This window comes from Leptosomus discolor, chromosome 4, assembly GCF_034619465.1.
Source record: "Leptosomus discolor isolate bLepDis1 chromosome 4, bLepDis1.hap2, whole genome shotgun sequence".
Classification (NCBI taxonomy): domain Eukaryota; kingdom Metazoa; phylum Chordata; class Aves; order Leptosomiformes; family Leptosomidae; genus Leptosomus; species Leptosomus discolor.
The window spans coordinates 15224396-15242105 of NC_141394.1; the positions used below are offsets into that span (position 1 = coordinate 15224396).

The following is a 17710-nucleotide window of genomic DNA, read 5'->3' on the forward strand; positions in this document are numbered from 1 at the left end:
ATGAATACAGATTACTGGGGAGAGATGGGATCCACATACCTAGAAAAGGAAAGAGAATCTTTGCTGGCAGATTGGCTGACCTAGTGAATCATGCTTTAAACTAGCGAGCTTGGGGGATGTGGTCCAAAGGTGGGACACTTGTGTACTTAAAAGCAGCAGGGTGGATGAGTGCACCTACCAGAGCAGTGATGAATGTGCCCCAACCCTCCAAAAAAGTTCTATCAAAAAGGTGAGAGTTCCGACAGTCAGACTGAAATGCTTCTGTACCCATGCACGCAGCATGGGTAAGAACGAGGAGGAGCTGGAAAGCTGTCATCTGACCACTGTCCACTGAAATTTGGTGCGATGGATCATGTGATTGGAGCACTGCAATTGATGACTAGAAGCTGTTCAGGAGGGACAGGCAAGGAAGGAAAGGTAGGGTTGTTGCCCTCTACATTAAAAAATGGGTTGGTTGCACAGTGCTTTTTTTTGAAACAGCAATGCACAGGTTGAGAGCTTATGGGTGAAAGTTAGAGACCAAGCCAACAAAGGAAGCCTTGTGGCTGGTGTTTGCTACAGACCACATACCAAGGGGAGGATGTTGATGAAGTGTTCTTAGTTCAACTACAGGAAGCATCACGCTTGCAGGCCCTGATTCTGCTGGGGAACTTCAGCTACCCTGACATCCTCTGGAAAAGATGATCTTTAAAGGTCCCTTCCAATCCAAACCATTCTGTGATTCTAAAACAAGTGTTTTGTGCTTCAGGAGGGAGAAGACCAAAGTGTTCTTCTGCAGACCCTACAGCTGAGGTGTGAGAGGAACAATAGCTCCATTGGATAGCCTTGACTATTTGCAACAGGAAAGCCAGGAAAAAATTTAAGCATACCTCTGTATGATAAAGTCAATGTCTGAGAGAGTTTGAAGGTCTCGTTTGATTAGATTTTAAAGTACATAACTGGTACTGATTTTATTCTAGAATTATTTTGAGAATACCTTACAATACGTAGATAACAGTGCTGTAAATTCTGTGGAATGTGCACCAAAGAATCATAAAAATCATCTAGTAAAAAGTACTAAAGCGTTTTGCAGTGTTCAAAGCCTGGTCAGTCATGCTTTATGCGGAAGAGTATTGGATGTTTTCTTGTTTCAAGTTGTTGGCTTTAAATCGTCCAGACACACACTAATCAATGCCTAGCATATAAAATTAGCTAATGCTCTTAACTGCAGTGTGGTACTTATTGTGAGAGAGGGTGCTATATATTTAAAGGCTTTGATGGAAGTTGTACTCAGTAAGTTCATTTTCCTTTCTGAACAGGATACAAGGGAGCTTCCAGAAGTCAGTCAAAATGAATATGGTGAAGAGGATCATGGGCCGGCCACGGCAGGAGGAATGTAGCCCCCAGGATAACGCACTGGGCTTGATGCATCTGCGTCGCCTCTTCACAGAGCTCTGTCATCCTCCACGGCACATGACCCAGAAAGAACAAGAAGAAAAACTTTACATGATGTTGCCGGTGTTTAACAGGGTAAGCTAGAGAATCTGCAAGAGATGTTTTCTTTATTTGACTTGACTGCTCATATTTTGTATTTGCAAGTTCTTTGGTTCTAGCACCAACACTAACCAAGAGGCTTTTCTTCCATTGGCATCCTCTCAGTTTTCCCCTTCTTGCATAGTGTTGTGTTAGTGGATAAACCTGCCATTGGAGGTTTCCTTCTGTTATTGCTTTTTCTGAAGGGCAGTCCACAGTTGCATGTAGACTGTCACAGAGCTTTTCTGTTGAGCTTGCTGTTATTACAGTCATCTTATTTCCAACCTAAACTTACTTGTAGCAAGTTTATACCCACTTGTTTGTGTGACAACATTGTCCTTGAGTCTAAATAACTCTTCTCCCTTTTTCATGTTTGTTGTACTGATGCATATTTGGAGACAACAGTCATAATATCTCCTGTCAGACTTGGTTTTACTAGGCTACATGAGCTGAACAATTTTAATCTTCTCGTCTGATAAATTTTCTGTATTTTTATCGCCCTTTTAGCCTTTTTCCTATGTATTGAGTCTGAATCCCTCTTCTTAGACAAGGTGAATTTTTAACAAGCAATCCATAGGGAAGATGTAATATCCCCTTGTACGATGCCATTCTTGTGCTCAGGCACTAAGATTTTCTTTGCAGGCAGAGCTGTAATGACTATCACTGGAATTAATAGGAGCTAAATCCTCCTGCCGTCTTATGTCACTCAGTTACTTTGCCACTTCATTGTGAATAACAACTTTGATGGTAGTTTTAGGGTCTTGAAAGAGCAGTAGGTACAAATCTATCTGTCCTTTTTTTTCCTGCTGTGACATGAACCCTTGCTTCTGAAGCTCTTCTTGGGTGATGGATCTGTGCTTGAATAGCTCTACAGTGGAGAACTGGAATCATCCAAAAACTAAAATGCAAAAACTTAATAGGAAAATCAACTCAGCTTTCTCTTTTTTTGTTGAAAGTATGGTTTATGATGGTGTTAGACACTGAATTGCTAACATGCTGTGTAGGAAAGTTAATCCTAGTCAAGGCATACTATTAACAGGGTTTTCAGTCTAGGTAGCATGCTTCAGTGGATAGATCCCGTAAATGTCATTCTGTTGCCCTAGGTCTTATTCCTAGTCCTACTGGTAACCTGTTGTGTGAGTTTGGGAGAAGTAAGCTCCGTTCATCTGCTTCCTCTTTAATTTGTCTGTTTGGATTCTATGTCCTTTAGTTATGGACTTTCTTAATTTGTTTTTACAAATTAGCACAATGGAATTTTAATCTTGGTTTGAGCCCGTGAAGATTATTTTGATGTAGTGATGCTTAGAAATCTCCCTCTGGTGGTTACAAGTGGCTGAGGCTTCTAAAAGAGGGAACATACCCACTATAGCTGCTTCAGCACTTACTTTCTGGCCCTTGTGGTAGTTACTTGCAGTATCACTGTAACTATGGAAATCGCAGTTGTTGATATAACTGGGTTTAAGAAAAACTACTGCGGCGATGCACATCTTATTTCTGTACAGCAATTTTTCCTTAGACTTTGGTTAGACTTCAGAGATGAGAAAGAGCCGTTAACTTTTAATTTTTCTGTTGTTTCTCCCTCTTCTCTTTTCCCCCTTTCTTCCTACATTTATTTTTTTCTCCTTTACACCACTTGCTGTCTTTGTCCTATTTCTTGGTCCCTCCACTTGACCCTGTTGAAGCCTAGTTGTAGTTGCCTTGTGTCTTTGCACCATTTGTTCTCTCTCACTGTCCTTCATTCAGTTCATGTGTTGAGGCATTCTGAAAAAATTAATCGGAAGTCCCAAGTTTTCTTCTTACTCTGTCAAAATCAGCTCTTGCCTAACTAGTCTCAGGTACCATTTAAATTTCTTGAAAAGGTGAATGATTTCTGTTATTTCCATCTGTACGAACACATCTTGGCTACTCTTTTCTGCCAGATCACAGTTTTCCCCTTGTTTGTCATAGGTTTGTCCTTCCCCAGGTTCCTCATGCCTCTCTTCTTTACAGACTCCATCAAATTTTGTGGATGGGCTCTTTTTCTTTCTCTAAATTCTAGAGACTCTTTTGTTCTCCCAACTCCAGAGGTGAACTTGATGCTGAAGACACATTCTTCTGTGTTTGCCAAATGTTTTGCTTTTGGATCCTACCTATGGTTGTCTCTCTTCCTCTTCCCTCTTGTTCCCTTGTTTGGTTTTAACATCACTACCCTTATACTCTGTGACCTTCTTCGAGTTGTCCTTCTTGCTACAAATACAAGCTGTTGCCAGATGTTGTCACTTCGGTTTCCAACCTCTTTAAAATTTGAATTGTAGTTTGGCACATTGAGGGAAGCACACGTGTTGTTTGTGCTCTTTCACTTCCTTTCTTGCAGTCCTTGATAACCATTATCAGTTGTCAACAAACTGGTAGTGTAGGACAAACAAAACTGATTTCTCTTGATCAGTCAGGTCTCGTCTGTCCCCATTACAAGGGGATTTTTTTTTCCTTGCATTTCATATAAATGCGTTCTTGTCTTCCTGCGTTCAAGAGGCTGAGCAGTTGTGATGTCATCGATTTCTGCTTCCACAGTGTACCTTTTTAGGTTCCTGGTTAATGCCACATGCTTCTTTTGAGGCTTACATCTAGAGTCTGCTGTGGTTTCCTTGGCTTATCTGGTTTTGTGTCTTCTGGAGCGTCAGCTGTCTGTGGTACAGCTTGTATTGGAACAATCCTGCTAGCTTAGTAACTCTGAGAGTCAGAGTTAGACAAACTCTGAAATTGATTGTGATAATGTCCTGGTTTGGGATAAACCAGAACTAATTCCGTTTTAGTGATTTTATTTTTCAGTTAAGTTTCTTCTAAGTAACTGCACTTTCTGAAAATCAGCAGCATGTTTTTCCAGACAGCGACTGCTTCTAGCAGTGATAAGGCCTGATGTTTATAGTTTGTACCAAGGAATGGGATGCAGAGAGGCCCTTGCTTATACTTGTTCTTATAGCTACCAAGGTCACTGCTAAATCTTGTACTCCATGTTGGGGTGCCGGGAGTGAAAAGGGTCACAAGCACGTAAAAGGTCGCACCTGCAGGGAGGAGCGAACCGGACAGGTGACCCAAACCTGACCAACAGAGTATTCCATCCCATATACGTCATATTCAGTATAAAGCTGAGGGATCACGAGGGTCAATCTCTCTTCTTCGATGGCCGACATCTGAGGAGGACTCTGTCTGTTCTTCTGGTGTCAATCCCGATTTGTGCATCCCTGAGTCCAGCTCCTGCATCCCGTTCTGTCTGCTGCCGAGTCCAGCCTGGGACTGCCCCAGTGCCAGCCCTGCAGCGTGGTGGTGACGTATCGTCATCAGGGTGGGGGGGAGTTGGGTTTGGATTGATTTTGTATATATTTGTACATATTTCATTATTTCCTTATTCTTACTATTATATTTTCTTTTATTGTTATTGTTTCATTAAAGCTGTTTCATTTAAAGCTCTTTTCCAAACCGTAAAGTCTCTCTCCCTTGTTCTGTTTCCCTTCCCCTTCTGGGAGGGGAGAGGGGTTAATAGAGAGTGTCTGTCATTTGTTAGTGGCCGACCCAGCCTCAACCCTTGACAAATAAAAAATAGAACAGGAGAAATATTTAATTTTCAGAAGAGTCTTAATATGGGATTTTCAGTGGGAGATAGTAAATCGTAGAATGGTTTGGGTTGGAAGGGACCTTAAAGATCATCTATTTCCAACCTCCCTGCCAGGGGCAGGGACACCTTCCACTAGACCAGGTTGCTCAAAGCCCCATCCAACCTGGCCTTGGACACTTCCAGGGTGGGCATCCACAACTTCCCTGGGCAACCTGTGCCAGTGTCTCACCAGCCTTGCAGTAAAAAATTTGTTCTTGATATCTAAATCTCCCCTCTTTCAGCTTGAAACCATTACCCCTCCTCCTATCACCTCCTTATTTTCCATATGGCCTAGTGCAGTTTCCAGGAGGATCTGCTCCATGATCTTGCTGGGCACAGAGGTGAGACTGACCGGCCTGTAGTTCCTCGGGTCTTCCTTTTTCCCCTTTTTGAAAATGGGCGTCATGATTCCGCTTTTCCAGTCAGTTGGAGCTTAGCCGGACTGCTGCTCTAATTCTTGGTTCACTCTAAATTCTGAGATTGCTTTCCTTTGAGACCTGCTTTTGCTGACAGGAAACACTAAAACATTCCTAGAAGTTCCTTTTTAAAAATATTCTTGTTTCTCAAACATAGTCTTTAGCTGAAAATGTTTTAAGCTGTCAGTTAATATCTTGATTCAAATTCAGACTCTGAATCCCTCAGTTACTTTGTATAGTTTTCTGTATTCTGTTGAAAAAGTTTGAGTGAGATTGGATGCTTTTTTGTTACTGCCTTAAGCGAAGTCCATGATGGTGTTCCATTATCTATTACAAGATTGGGATGTCTGTGTTAGGAGGAGAAAACCCGAAATAAATTGTGGAGCCCAGATGAAGACTTCTGTACCTCACCTTGATGCGTACTTCAGAAAGTCTCTTGTATGGAGTAGTGAACTGTTGAAAGTGGGAGCTGCGTGTGTGTGGCTGGAAGCAAGGAGTGTGTGTGTGTGTAATACGGGAAACAGTTCTGGAAGAAGCGTGATTTTTACTGAATTCAGAGATCTACAGTGAAGAAAGTAAGTCTGCTTCCCATAGGTATTCAAGTGGCCAGCAACATGCAGCCAGCTAAATAACTGGTGTATCCAGGAGCTCTTTCAAGGCTTTCTTGCTTAACCATGTACGAGTTTTGGGTTTTGTTTTTTACCTTTTTTTTTTTTTCCCCCTCCTCTCTCTTCAGAGGTATCTGAAGTGTTGTGTGAAATGCAGGTCCATTTTCTTCCTGATATTTTGGGGGTTATTAGTCAGTAAATTCAGAGGAGCTAAAGCATTCTTAACTTTGGTTTATAGATACCAAACATATAGATATATGTTTGAGACGTGCTGTAGTTTAAACCGTCTTGGTGGTCCTGGTAACGAATGGGTTTACAGACCATTTCTGTTTCCTCATTGTTCAGGCAGGATTATGAAATGATGAATCACATAGTAATGAAAAGCTAAATCGGTGCATAATTAACAAAAGACTTGCCCTCTGGAAGAGTGCTCAAAAGGGTCCTTTCAGAGTTCAGTGCGTTCGCAGAAGCATTGCTCTGCTGGCGCGGTAGTAATGCTTTTGCAGTTATATGAAAAAAGTGAATGGAATTATGAAGAGTCTGGCTTTGAGTAAATGGTACATTGTTTACATTTTCTTGAAAGAGCCTTTCTTTTCATTATTAAAAAGATGACTTACTGATAAAATGTTTTATATGCTATTCCTGGTTTTTGCTACCACCTTTAGTCAAAAAGTATATCAATATCCAATGCAGATCCTTCTTCTACATAGTGCAAACTTGGTTAAGGGGCAGCTAATTAAAAGTGGTTCACCTCAGTCAACCTTTTACTGTAACTTTGAGCTGTCTGCGTTTCCTGGCATCTGCTGACAACTCCAGGCGAGCTCAGGACAGGTAATAGGGCTATTAGTTTTTCTGCTTTCCTTGGTCTGTGTGAAAGAGCTTTAAAGAGTTAATGATGGCAAGATGCTCTGCAGGTCTTGTGAAGGGTTTAGGGAAATTCGGATTGTCTGTATGGGGAATGTTGCCTCTCTCTAATCCAAATGAGGGGTGTTTTTCTTGGTCTGCCAAAACCAGTCACCTGCCTGTAATGTCTGGGCTCCTGATTGCTTTCTTTCTTGATAATGGTGGTTGAAATTTCCTGTATGAGAAATGCTTAAGTTTTTGGTGAAAAATATTTTTATTGTGAGGAAACTAAGCGTTCAATTTCAGTGCTGTATTTCTGGCTCTGTTTCGTCATGACTTTGCAATGCAAGGAGGCAGGAAAAATATTTTCGGCTGTTCTGTAATGTGCCAGAGCAACTGATACTAAGGGGAGCGAGAAGTCAAATTTAGACAAAGGTTATTCTGTCTTCTGCCTTTTAAGTTTTCTTCAGTAACTTTGGGGTTCCAAGGTAAGTCGGTGCTAAAATTATCTTGCATCCCTGTTGGCTGTAATGTGTATTTCACTGGATGTCCCTATACTTAAGAGTGACCTCAGTCAAGTATGTCAGCAGCTCAGCTGTAATAGCATAACTGGGTCACCCAGGGAGACAAAGGCGAAGCAGCTGTTGAGTCCAAATCATGTCTCATCCTCTTTCTGAGAGGCAAATGTAACATGTTGAACTAAAGTTTTGTTGAGAAAATACTGTAATCTTTTATGCTTCCTGGCTCATCGGTGACACATGAGGGAGAAAAAGACGAGTATTGAAGGCTGTTCAGGTGTTTAGCAGGCTATTCTGTTTTTCAGCACTGACACAAGTGGTGATACCAGAATTTGGGTTGCATGCTTTGCTTGATAATGAGTATCGTGGTGTTACTGTGACCATTTTAGTGCAAGGTTTACATCAGAAGTATGGATGGAGACCCCTTTTTGTGTGCAGTCTTGAATGAAAAATACATTACCTCAACAACTAGCTAATCCATTTTGAGATAATGTTGTGTTCCATAGCTTAGTGCAATACCACAGAGTTAACACATTTCTCCCTGTTAAATGTGATTCAGCAAATGATTTAATAACTAAATTAATGCTCAATCATGAAGAATAAGTTACTAGAATTAAGTGACAATTTATTAAAAAAATTCCCTAGTAACTACTGCTTATATGTTCAAGAGGATCTCAAGAGAGGAGAGTAAGGCCTTGGGATGCCAGCAATGTGGGAGGCTTCCTGGTATCGTCAGTTAATCGGCGGAAGACTTAACAGGGCAGTTCTACTTCCTAGTCCCTTCTAGAAGATTTTACACACATTGTTCTGTACATGAAGTTCACCCCTTTTGGATATTTAGGTCCATCAGATAGTAAAGGAGTTGCTCTTAAAAACAGAACTCCTGTTGGAGAATTTGCTCTGAATAAACTGAATGACTTTTTGATGCACCCATTTTTCTCTCGTTTTAGGTCTTTGGAAATGCTCCTCCAAGTACAATGACAGAAAAATTTTCTGACCTCCTGCAGTTTACTACTCAAGTGTCAAGATTGATGGTGACTGAAATTCGACGGAGAGCATCGAATAAGTCCACAGGTACCGCATGGGGCACATGTTTGGGCTTTGTGAGATGTGCATCATGAATTTCAGATCAGTCAGAATACTATGAGCTGCCATCCTCAGCAACTGTGCAGGCTCAGAGATTGAAGTCCTTGCAGCAAAAATGCATTGTCTTTGTTTCTTTGGGCTGAGAGGGAGGAGGAGGAGGAGGCTGCTAGAATTTTCCTCCCCGCGTTACACAGAAGGCAGAGTTCCACAAACTTGACAACACGTCAAAGAGAGGAGTGAGCTAAATTGCGTCACCTACTAGTAGAAGGAGGCCAAGAATGTGTGTGTGGACAGCTGCTGTATCTTGCCTGAGGTGCCTGTTGGTTGTGCGTTTTGTTCCTCGGGTATGTTAACATTCCAAAAACATGCATTTTACATTAGCTGTTGGCCTGGAAGCTAATAAGATGTGAAAGTACAATGAGTCTCACATTAGGACCAACACTGCCACCCATAGAAAAATGGTAGTGGACCCCTCTTTTGCTCTGTTTATTAAACATCGGGGTGAGATTTGGTTCTGATGAACCCTGAATGTGTCAGGAGCTGACGGTGTACTGGGAGTTGCGTAACTGAGGACAATGTGCCAAGAAGACATATTTCATTAGCTTTCTTCTTTGATTCGTCTTCTGAAGAGGAGTGCTTCTGAGAAGTATCAGCTTTTTTGTCTGCTAGATAATTTTAAGATCTGTGCTGGTTTCTCAGTTTGGATTTGGTGATAAATAAGGAAATAGCAGGCTGGAAAAGGCTCTACAAATTATTACACATGAAATCAGGAGTCACAAACTGTGCCAATTACAATTTCTTTCCGTTTTAAGTAGAGTGACTAACAGTGAAACATTCCAGATGGCTAAACAGATATCGTAGACAAAAACCTGTTCTCTATGGGTAAATGGGTGCAAAATGTCTTTTCTTTGGGTATTTGGGGAAATGAATGTCCAACAGCCATGCTGTCAGAATGGTGGTGTTTATTTGACCTTCTTTTCTGGGGAACATATGTTATGCCTGCTAGTCAGTTGGATTCTACTAAGAATGGCCATTTTTGTGTGTTTATTACTTAAGCAATCCAGTCGTCATCCTTGAAACCTCATAAGTCAGAGGTATGTTTTGTTGGTGGTGGGTTTTGGGGCTTTTCCTGTTTTCTACCCCACTTGGAAACTTAACCACAGTGACTTAAAAGATGGTTTGGTACTCTTCTAAGCTTTAACATAATGAGTACCAGTGTTTTTGTTAAAACAGAAAGCAGTCATTTTTCCTCTGTTATCAAGATTGCTGTATTACTTTGGTCAGTAAACCCTTTTTCAGACTTCACGTAAGAAGACCTGATAGGTCTGTGTTCTGCAACTGCGTTGTGACTCCTCATGGGACCAGGGAGTTGCAGTTTGCTTGCCAGAAATGACCAGGAGTAACAACTGGTACTCATTACATTAAAGCTTAGAAGAGTACCAAACCAACTTCTGTGTTAAACTGTTTAGAGCTAGATACACATTCCCTGTATACTGAAAAAAATAACAGCTATCCTTGGCTTTTTAGAATACACTTTATGTTAAAGAAATAATATTGTGTCTATGGATTGTGAAGGCTCTTGCATTTTTTTTTTTTTTAAACTTCCATTCTTTTTGTGTACCAAACAAAAAGATAGGGCGTATCTTAATGGCTAACATCATGTAATTATGTCTCCTAGCATGTTTTTCAAAGTGAAAAACTTCAGTAAGAACTACATGCAAGAAATGTCTCTGGTAATACCCAAGTGCAAATTCTTGATGGTATGAAGTTCTCCTTTTAAGTCAACAAAATTGCTGAGCTTGTTTTAGAGAGAAGCTTTCCATACAAATGTTATCAAAAGCCAACTTTAGATATTTAAAGAAAGGGAAGAATTTTTACAAGAACTTTCTATCTATAAAGAGATAAATGCATTGGCAGTATTTTACAGTTGGGAACATGGTATCATTAAATATGACCTGTTGGTGTGGTGTTTGGTTTTTGCTTTTTTCCCCCTCAATCTTATAATGGAGCACAGGGCAATTTTTTTCATCAGGCCTTGGAATATTTACACTAATAGCTATGTGAGTAATGCCTGCCATCGTGGAGGTATATCTCAGTTATTCTTGGCAGACTGTAGTAGTTTTCTCAGAACAGTGTTTTGTGATTCAGTAGTAACTGTGCCAGCACCCTATCTTAAGTAATCTCTGACCATTGCCGTTGCAGTTACGTGTTCAACTACAGAATCAGCTGTCTTATTTCTCTAGTATCGATGTAACCTTGGAGTAAGAAAAACGAAGCAGGTGAAGTTGAGTTAAATTATCTTGTACATTTAAGTCTTTGCTGTACAAAAGCAATAATTTTCAGGTGACAGCAATAACCATATCTATGAAGATTAGTGCATGGTTTCCCTTGCCCTGGGGTATCTAGTCTGTTTTGGAAGATGGTGGGATCATGGTTGAGATTGCTCTGTATACTTGAGATTTTTAGCTGCCAAATTTTCCACAAATAAATCCAATTTTGTTTCTGAATTGATCAAAAAGTTATGTTAGTACTATGCTAAAATATATATTTAAACATTCATTTCTAGCTTAGTAGCAGTTCCGAAATGAAGCTTTCCTTTGGAAACAAGTGCATCTGGCTCAAGACTGAAAAAGACACTTCTTAAAAAAGGGACAACTGAAATCTTGGTAGAATAAATGTCGCTACTAATGGCTACTTTGGCTAGTGATGCTGAAGGGGAAGCAACGCTTTTATTTTATGTATTTTTCAAAAGACATACCCTGGATACAACTGGTTCCACTGTGATTTTGCAAGTATTTCAACAGCATGTCCTAGAGTGTTTGGCACATCATCATCATTTAGACCCAATGCAAAGATAAGCATATAGCAGGGAAAGTTAGTTCAGGTGATCCCTCTGGTACAGACAGTGGGACTTGTGAGCCGTTTCAAGGTGTCTAGCCAGGCTGATGTGCGGTGGAGCATGATCCCCAAAGTCCTCTGTGTGGAGGTGGCTGGTGTGCAGGTAGGCAGGAGGTCCTGTGAGCTGAATAGCCTGCGACCTTTTGGTTTACCGTTTCAGTGAGTACCTGTACCTTGTACATGAGTAATCCCGACTGCTGAATAGTTTCACATTGCAAACTGAACGGTAAGTGTATAAAGCTGTCCTCCTCGGATCAAACCATGAACCTGCGTAACCTAGCGGTGGGTTCCCAGCTGCAGTCACAAACAAACAGAAAGCAAGAAACAAGGCAAGTACAGAGTACACCTCTCTCTTTCACTCTTAACAGCTTCTCGTATTTCAGCAGTTGAGGGTGTGCAAACCTATGGTTTGGTACCTACCTTGTAGTGGTTGTTGAATGTTTACTAAAATTGGTTTCTAACTCAGTCCTATTGTTGTCCCACAAGCAGGGTCCGGTACCCGGTGTGCAAAATTCCAATATACGCACAGAGTTGAGGTATTTTATTTCATTGATGTGCATTAATGGGTGTCTGTCCCAAGACAGCACACCTGGCCTCAGTTTTCCATAATTATACACTTAACTAATACATATTCACAGTTACTCCCTTCAGTGATTGGTTCTTTTTCCTCCCTTCTAACACAAATTAGTGTGCAGTCTCTATTGTGTTCTATTGTCCTTTTTGAGTAGGTGGTATAATTTGGGTAGGTGGTCAGTGAGTCAGTAGTCACAATCTCCCCTTGCTGGAATTACCTTTTACCTCCTCCTTCTCTGATCTTGGCAGTCCCAAGTAGTTCTTCATGGTTTGCTGGCCAGACTACAGTCCATCACCCTTTCTGACAGAGCCACATTGTCTGGTAACTAGTTCTAGTTACTGTTTTACCAAAGTAGGATTGGGACTATTCAACGGACTTTTAGCGGCTTCCTAGCTGCTTCAATCACATTTTACATTTCATTAATACCAACGATAACACTATGTTGTCTGCATCTCAGGCACACCAAGTGACATAACTGACAGCTCCCATTGTTTAGTGCATTAGGATATATAAACACTTGGTATCCCGGGGAGGTTCAGAATGATTCTCTTAGTGATGGGCAGTCCTGCAACCCAGAAGGTCCTTCCCCAGTCAGAATATGAATAAGTGGTTGTGGTGACAATCGATGAAACCTGTGCAGGAGAGGAAATTGAAGAATGAGAAAGCAGAACTGTTCATCACAGGGCTGCAACATTTTAACCTCCTTTCAAGGTCAATTGCAAAAGTTTGGGTTTTGTGTTGGTTTTTTTTTTTTTTAATTATTATTGTATGTGTGCTAGTCTGTGTACATCACTGTTTTATGCACCTTTTAAATTCAATTTAATTGGATCTTGTTCGTTAATTTCAGTCAACATTTCATTCCCTATTTACAACATTTTCTGCGTCTCAGTGTTTACTATTTAATGCTAAATTTATTTTTACCATACCTCTAGACTGTTCAGCTAATCCCTCCTACCCCAGAAACAACATTTTCAGTTACTGTTTAAGCCCTCTAAATGTTGTGATGGATTGGCTTTTTGTTTCTTTTGTTTTGTTTTGTTTCTTTGTTTGGGGTTTTGGTGGTATTTTCCCCCCCTTTCTTTCTCTTCCTCATAATTTCACTGATTTATTCAAACTGTTTCACCAGTGAAAAAGCTTTTAACCTCTTTAAGCGTTTTTCTAACAGATCTGCTGAAAGACTATCATTATGTCATCTTCAAACCACTTTGGGAGACCGAATTGATAAACCTTGATTGTCATAATGTTTTACCATTGCAGAAAACCACATCAGTGGTTTGTGTTTGGCCTCTGACAATGCCACCTTTATTCTTTTCAAAATTCCACTGATCCGCAAACTGTGCTTTTATTGTTAATTTTTATTGCACTTTACCTCTATCACATCAGTAGAACTAATTTTATGTTTATCTTAAATACACAAGTTAACGGTGTTTGTTCAAGTGCATCTTGCATTTTGGCTAAGTTATGGATGGTAGTTAAAGGAAGCTTCTTATCTTCTACTAGTAAGTAGCCTTTTGGACTCCTCCCATAGTGAAGTCTGAAGTTTTCCTGATCATGTTACTTGTAGTGTCTGCTTCTCTGAAGAGCTGAGGATCTTTCTTGCTAAAATAAGTGGACTTACGGGCTCCTTTCAGCCTTTTTTGTATGTTAGTTAACTTTTCTTCTCTTGAGAAGAGAGTATGTTGGAAATGATCTCACATGCTGTGACTACATGTGTCTTGGTTTTTTCCATTATGTATCTCTATCTATTTTTCCTGTCCTGTGGGTGGCTGCTTTACAAGGTGATTCTGTTTTGAATTTATTGAAATCGCTTTGAAAGGGAAGCAGTGTCCTATCAACAACGCGTCAGGAGTCAGTTCTGATCAATGACTGCTATATCTTGTTACTTTTTGTTAACCTTCAATTTATTTTTAATACTCTTTGGCAGATCTTATGCAAGGCAAGTGTAGTGCAATATAGTGCCTTCTCGAGATCCTAGAAAGCCTGTTCTTTTATTGGCTGGGTTAGTGAGGCTAAATGCTGGCACGGTTCAACTGTTTATCTTTGGGTGAGCAGCCCTCCATTTCTGCATACTGCAAAGGCATCAGACACTTCATATCTGTGGCTTGTGATGACAGCACTGCAGTGTTCCTGATGACTGAGGACTTTTGCCATCCCATTTTTGTTTGGGTTGATACTTCTGTCTTACTACCTAGGCAGTTGGGACAATTTGTATTCTTTCGGTATCTGACTGTGTTTCCAGGCACTGCCCGTGAGAAGTAGTAGAGACTTCTTGAAGGCTTGACAAGAGAAGGGGTCCTTGACTTCAGCTTGCTGCCCACCACCACCCTGACACACCCACCCATACACCACCCCCGCTCCCCCTGCCCCCTTTGGCAAATGCACAGATATTTTTTCACTAATATTCCACTCTAGGATAAGAGTAAGCTATACAAAAGTCTGATGACACTGTTATATGCTGTTTATGATACTAGAACAGCTAACTAAAAGCTTCTTGTACTGAATTTGTCCTTCATGCTATTGCTATAGGCAATAATGTTGCTTGTAATGCCCTGCTGCTTTTTGCAAGTAATCTGAATGTGTCTAATCCCATTGCTTTCCATCCGCTGCTTTTCTGAAGTCTGGGACACAAAGCACCTCTGTCATCTCTTATGTATGAAACAAATTCTGGTGTTTTATTCTACCAAGCCTCTATCTCATGTATACTGAATCCATACTGAAAAATCTGGCTACTGTGTACTAATTGTGTAAACTGCGTAATTGTGGTCATACTTATGGGTACGTGCTTTCACAGCTGTCAAGATATGTATGCTTATGTATTAATTTCTAGATTTTTCTTTACTAACTAGCATATCCCAATCGTAGATTTAGTGGTTTGTTCTGCAGAAGTCGAAGGGCTAAGTACATCTGGGTGGGGTACATAGAGGATGTTATGTTAAAAAGAGGACTTGAGCACTTCAAAACCGGGGAAGAGGTACAAGAAATAAATTAAGACTAGTGCTGATGGTAGAAATTAATCTTAAATGATAGTGCTATCAAATTTGCTCAGAGCAGATGACAAGAGAACTCTTCCTGCACATAAAATGCTGTCTGTGTTTTAGGTAGTGCTTAATTAAAACTGACAGTTTTGAAACTGCTATTTATAGAGTTCGACTGCTATGCCATTTAGGATGCCAGCTGCATGACAACTTTTTCAGAAGCATGTATTTAACCCCCGAGTCTCACTTTCAAAGATGGCTGAAAAAGCCCTGTTCCACAGGTGGCTTTTGGAGACTATGCCCAAAAGAGGCTGTGCACACCCTGTTTTGTACCAGTCATACCTGCTTACAGTCAGAGACAGATTGACCAGTTCTGTCTGTGGTCAGATAGAAAGAGAACAGACCCATTAAATAACACCTAACGCTTGGGTGGTGGGGTACTGTCATTGTAGAAGCAGCATGTGTTTTAGACACACTTGACACTCAGAATTTAGGAAAGTGGCTTTTGCCAGGAGTTCTGGCATATCGCGTATGCCTCTAGTGTAGAAACTATGGCTGTGACATGGCTGTTATGCTTTCTAAGTTGGTCTGCTTATACAGCCAGCCAAATGCAGCCAAACACCTGCATTTGCGTGAGTTTTAAAAATTGCCTTACATTTTACCTTGGTTTTTCAAGCTTTGTTTTAGCTGTTGGTCATGTGCGGGGATTTGGCAGGTGCCTCTCCTTACTTTGGCACCAAAATTGGAAAAGCCAGTGGTTTGTACAAAAATTTGTTACGTGAATAAGGCTGCAAAACAAAAATGTGGGAAAATATCCGTTACACAAATTAACCGAATCTGGTTTTTCACCTGAAATCCGTCTCTTCCTATCTTTTTTCTAGGATTATGACTATAAAAGGGTTTTGGGGCTTTAGGGAAAAGTACGTTCTCTTTGCACTGGAAGGGAATGAAACTGACAGCAGCATGGGTGTCATGAAATCCCTGAGTGAGACCTTTTTCCTTGTAAGAGAAAATCATAGAATCAGAGCGGTTTCTTGTCCGATCTCCTGCTCGCAGCCAAACCAGCTGTGAGATGGGACTAGGTTGCTCGATCCTGTCATGTCTTGAAAACCTCCTAAGGCTGGAGACAGAATAGCTTCGCTGGGCCCTGTTTCAGTGTATCTCTGTCCTTGGGGTGTGAGGAAATTGCTCCTCCTATGCAGTCTGAACCTCTCTTGATTTAAGCCTGTGGTCTCTTGCCCTCCAGCTATGCAGTGCTGTGAAGAGCCTGGCTCTGACTTCTTGTTAGCTCCCCCCACCATGGGCACCGAGGCTGCTGTTTGGTGCCCCTGAGGCTGTGCCCTCCTGGCTGAGCAAGCCCTGGTTCCTCAGCCTCTCCTCACATGGTTGGTGCTCCAGCCCCCAAACATCTCAGTGGCCCTCAGCTGAACTCCTGTTGATCATTGTTTTCACTGTATTGTGTTGGGACCGAAATGGGACATGGCATTCCACATGTGATCTAACAAGTGTTGTGCACAGGGGGGCAAGCACTTCACTTCATCTACCAGCTGTCCTCCTGTTGATAAAAGTGTTTCTTTACACCTCGATTTATGTTATCTTATTCACCAGCAGCTGATGGCTTTGACTCTGTATGGTGGTAGTCTCTTTTGGGAAAAGTTAATGTTAGGAATGTAAAGCAAACAACTGTAGATATCTTCTAGGATCATCTGCTTCACAGGTTTACTAGTCCAGCTCAGCTTACAGTCTGGTGCTTCAGAAAATTATCTTTTCAGTGTAGTAAATGCTAGAAGTTTGAGAAGTACTTTGCCATATAAAATGTGTTTACTTTAGAACAAACTCCTTCACAGGTATGTGCTGGGGAATCTTGACAATAGATGGAGCAAACAAACCAAGATTAAAATGGAGATTTCTCTTCAGTTGCCGATTTAGCCTTCTGTTAGTAATTCCATTGTAATTGCTTTTAAAAGCAATATTATGCACCTTCCTCTTCTATCCTAGTTGACACTAAAAGCACTGAAGATGATTGATATGCATATATTAATGAAAAATGGTTTTAGATTTTTCCCTTACGGGTAATGGACTGTCATCATGCTGGCATTATAGATTTCTTAACATAAGTGTGTATTCAAACATCAGTGAAATAGGATTGCATTTTCTGTTGATTAATTTATTGATGCTGATAATTTGTTTACTAGGCTGAATATTTATCTTTGACTCTCACTGATACGGAATAGCATCTGATTCCAGAAGTGGTCACTGAATCATAAGAATTGGCCATAAGTTGTTAGCGTTTTCATTTTCCAAAAAAAAAGTAGGGTAGGGGTGTGATAATTGCTGATCTTAGTCTTAATTTTACTTTTTATTCCTGTTTTTTATTCCTTTTGTCTTTCTGCACCTCTCCTTCCCTCCAGTCTTTTTGCATTATCCTCTGTATTGTTGTTTCAGTGCAGTGCTTTTTTTCAGAAATTGAGTATCAGCTTTTCCCACAGAGACCACTAAGCAATGGTGACTTTGTGTCTCTGGAAAAGAGTATGCGGTATTTGATAAAGCCAAAATACTCAAACAAAAGTTGCTGCATGTTACTGAAATCTGTCTGTTGGTTTAAAGGATGATGCGTGACCTAAAAACATACTTTTTGCAGCCTTGCTA

The 17710-nt window shown here is 40.7% G+C and overlaps 1 protein-coding gene across 3 annotated transcripts in view; it reads left to right on the plus strand.

Annotated features, from left to right (window-relative positions):
- Window positions 1-1314: 1314 nt before the first annotated feature.
- The window catches only part of WDFY3 (WD repeat and FYVE domain containing 3), a 125519-nt gene continuing 109123 nt past the window's right edge, over window positions 1315-17710 (plus strand). For 2 of the 3 annotated variants that reach the window (XM_086464756.1, XM_086464757.1), the window contains exons 1-2: window positions 1330-1509; window positions 8479-8602. In XM_086464756.1, coding sequence (XP_086320882.1) covers window positions 1330-1509; window positions 8479-8602 — 304 coding nt within the window. Of the gene's footprint in view, window positions 1510-8478; window positions 8603-17710 lie in introns of all 3 variants that reach the window. The other variant, XM_086464758.1, reaches the window with a different exon arrangement.